The sequence below is a fragment of the Lactuca sativa genome, chromosome 2 (genome assembly GCF_002870075.4).
Source record: "Lactuca sativa cultivar Salinas chromosome 2, Lsat_Salinas_v11, whole genome shotgun sequence".
Lineage (NCBI taxonomy): Eukaryota > Viridiplantae > Streptophyta > Magnoliopsida > Asterales > Asteraceae > Lactuca > Lactuca sativa.
Window position 1 is genome coordinate 216,296,105 of NC_056624.2, and position 3,699 is coordinate 216,299,803.

Below are 3,699 nucleotides of genomic sequence, written 5' to 3' on the forward strand. Positions count from 1 at the left end.
TTAAATATTTGTAGTTTAATATTCTACTAGAATATTCTCACATCTTAAAAATTCGATTTGAATATGTACAATACAATATTTTATTGGAATATTTTCACATATATTTGAAAAAAATGGTATTGTTTTTCATTTTTTTTGAATAATATAAATGATGAAAATAATACTTAAAAAAATTCAAAATTTTTCATTTATTCTTCACTGTAAAAATATTTTTTTATCTCCAAAATGAATGACTAGGATTGCGTCCTAATGTTTCACATAATATGATGGCCTCATATTAACCTAACTCTCTCTCTCTCTCTCTCTCTCTCGCTCTCTCTCTCTCTCTCTCTCTCTCTATATATATATATATATATATATATATATATATATATATATATATATAGAGAGAGAGAGAGAGAGAGAGAGAGAGAGAGAAGTAGGTTCATGCGAAAACATAAATATCTTACGAAAACGCGAAAACAGATTTTATCTTATAAAAAACAAACACATGTACTATAAAAAATAAATTTATTAGCAATAAATTAAAGATAGTAAGTTTACATTGGATGGTGTTATGATAATATAGATTTAAAGACGATTTTAATAATTTTTTTTTCACGTTAATCATTTTTAAATTCATGTTTTCATAATAAAAATGTTAAAAATATTTTGCTTATATGAAACAATTTCTCGTCTATTATCAATTATCATCATGTATTTCAAAGTTTGGATGAATTATTTTCCAAAATATAATGTTGATGTCACACGATATCATATGTTTTTATTGTTTTCGCGTTGTCGCAAATTATTTGTATTTCCGTATTAATCCTTCCGTGTGTGTGCGTGTGTATATATATATATATATATATATATATATATATATATATATATATATATATATATATATATATGAATTAACATTTTATAAGTTTATAGATTACTAAGATTTTCATAACTTGTTATTTTAACCATTATAAATTTATTATTGTTTTATATTTTGTATTAAAAGCAAAAATAAATTAACCAAGTGCCAATTAACTTTAGACTAAAAATATATTAACCAATCTCTACAATTTATATGTTGCATTGGCTTTTCAATACAGCACATAATGAAAATTTGAATATAATATGTGATATAGTGGTGTATTTTTTTTTATTTGCTAATAGTTTAGTAAGTATTTTTTTACTTCAGTTATTTTTATATGCAAAATTTTATTCAATTTAACCGGTTAACCGACCCGAATAGACTGAAACCGAACTTTATTTGGTTTAGTTATGATTAGATTTAAAAAAAATAAAAACGATAAATAGAACCGATTTAACCGAAAACTAGAAATTAAACCAAAACGAACAACACCCCTACGTCAGATGTTGGTTAATACGTTCACGATATGTCTTATATGCATGACCTTAACCCGAATCAGAATTAGATGAAAACATATACTCGCTATTTTAATTCGTTTAAATTGTGCATTTTAAAATGTTATAATTATAAAATAATCCTTAATGTTCTGTCAAATAGTTTGTCTATGTATATAAACATGTTTGATTTACAATATCGATATAAACGTAAAAGAAGTCGATCGATCAACAAAAAAAATAACAATCAGCACAAAATAAATGCATCTTCGTATTCTATAAAAACCAACAAATGGAACGTTTTCCATTATTCTGGTAATTGGCCTCCCTCCCTCCACTCTAAACCTCGCTAATAAGCATGGAGACTGGACTCCGGTCGACACAAACGAGGGAAACTCGCCGGAGAATAATATTGTTTCCCCTACCATTTCAAGGTCATATAAATCCTATGCTTCAGCTAGCAAACATTCTCCACACCCAAGGTTTCAAAATAACCATCATACACACCGAGTACAACGCCCCCACTCATTCAAACTATCCTCACTTCACCTTCAACTCCATCTCCGATCGATTTCATGAGATCGAACACCAGTTGCCGACGATCCCGGCGCCGGATCCCGGTCATTTCCTCAATTACCTTAATAGAAGCTGTGTAGATCCGTTTAGGGATTGTCTCACTGGGCTGTTGGCTGAATCCAATAAAGGGTCGATCGCTTGTCTTATCACAGACGCCGGATTCTACTTCACACAGGCAGTGGCGGACACACTGAAACTCCCTCGGATGGTGCTGCGAACAGGCAGTTTATCTTGCACCACTGCTTATGGCGTTTTACCCATTTTCTCTAAATCCAAAAATAGTTGCTTTAATCTTACAACAGAAGGTACTCAGTTTCAGATGTTTAATTAAGTGCAGGTTCATCGTGTACGTATCCATAAAAGCGACGAGTTTAATGATACATATACATATACTCTTCATTACTAAAGTATATCAGTTCAGTTGAGATGAGGTTGACGTTTTAATTGGTTCAAAAACGAACTCAAAACGTACAATGACAGACGTATGATTTAATTTCCTTACTTTTGGATCATGAATAATGTTAATGTTTACTGCAGATTTAGATTATGAAGCAACAGTGCCGGAATATCCGCTTCTGAAAGTCAAAGACGTCATGAAAATGACAATCAATCCAAAAAGTTATGGCGACTTCCTCACCAACATGCTTAAACAGATGAAATCGTCGTCAGGGATCATCTGGAACACCTTCAAAGAACTTGAGCAACCTGCTCTAAAAACGATCTGCCGTGATTTTCCATGTCCTAGCTTCACTATAGGCCCATTAAACAAGTACTTCTCATCATCCTCCAGCAGTTTGATCGAACAGGACAAGACCATTCTGACATGGCTAGACACCCAAGCTCCCAAGTCTGTGATATACGTAAGTTTTGGAAGTGCTGCGCAGATTACCAAGTCGGAATTTCAAGAAGTGGCTCATGGGTTGGTGAATATTGGTTTACCGTTTTTGTGGGTGGTTCGACCAAGGGTGGTTCGTGGTTCAGAATGGCTCGAGTCTTTGCCTGAAAGGTTCCAAAAAGAAGTGGGTGATAGGGGACATATCGTAAAATGGTGTCCTCAACAAGACGTGTTAGCTCATCCAGCAACGGGGTGTTTTTGGACTCATAATGGATGGAATTCAACATTGGAGAGCATATGCGAAGGTGTTCCTATGGTTTGTTCGCCTAGTTTTACTGATCAACCAATAAATGCAAGATATGTGAGCGATGTTTGGAAGATTGGTGTTCTGTTGGAGGATGGGTTTGAGAGGAAGGGCATCCAGATGGCATTTAGAAGAGTAATGATGGATAAAGAAGGAGAAGAAATGCGTGAAAGGATAAGTTGTCTCAAGAAGAAGGTAAACCTCTCTCTCAAAAAAGGTGGATCTTCTCATCAGTCATTAAAGAGCTTGATTGATTATATTTCATTGCTGTAATTACTTGTATAAGTTGCATGCGCGCATTAATTAATTACTTGTAAGAAGCTACATAGATGTTACATTTTGAATAAGATCATTCATGATATATAATATTATGATTTATTATTGGCTAATGATAAGAAGATACATAGTATATATAATATGTATGGATTAAGTTAGTCACAATATTTTTAATAACTAGCTTTCTTTTCACCGAATAGATCTTTGAGAAATAAATAATGATCAATGTACTAAAATAAATATAAAATATATCAAAAGAAAATGATTTCTAGTCTAGCGGTATCCGATGCTGTCCAATTGGATTTAAGGTGTAGTTTAGGAGTATTTATATTTGCCGTTTCAAAAAAGAAAAAAAATATCAAACAAA

At 32.3% G+C, this 3,699-nt stretch overlaps 1 protein-coding gene across 1 annotated transcript; it reads left to right on the top strand.

The window, feature by feature from the left end:
- The first annotated feature begins 1,692 nt into the window (after positions 1-1,692).
- LOC111905729 (UDP-glycosyltransferase 76G1) lies at positions 1,693-3,329 on the top strand. The gene is made up of 2 exons (XM_023901455.3): positions 1,693-2,222; positions 2,455-3,329. The coding sequence occupies exons 1-2, from the start codon at positions 1,700-1,702 to the stop codon at positions 3,327-3,329; spliced, it is 1,398 nt and encodes a 465-aa protein (XP_023757223.1). The 5' UTR covers positions 1,693-1,699.
- The last annotated feature ends 370 nt before the right edge of the window (positions 3,330-3,699 follow it).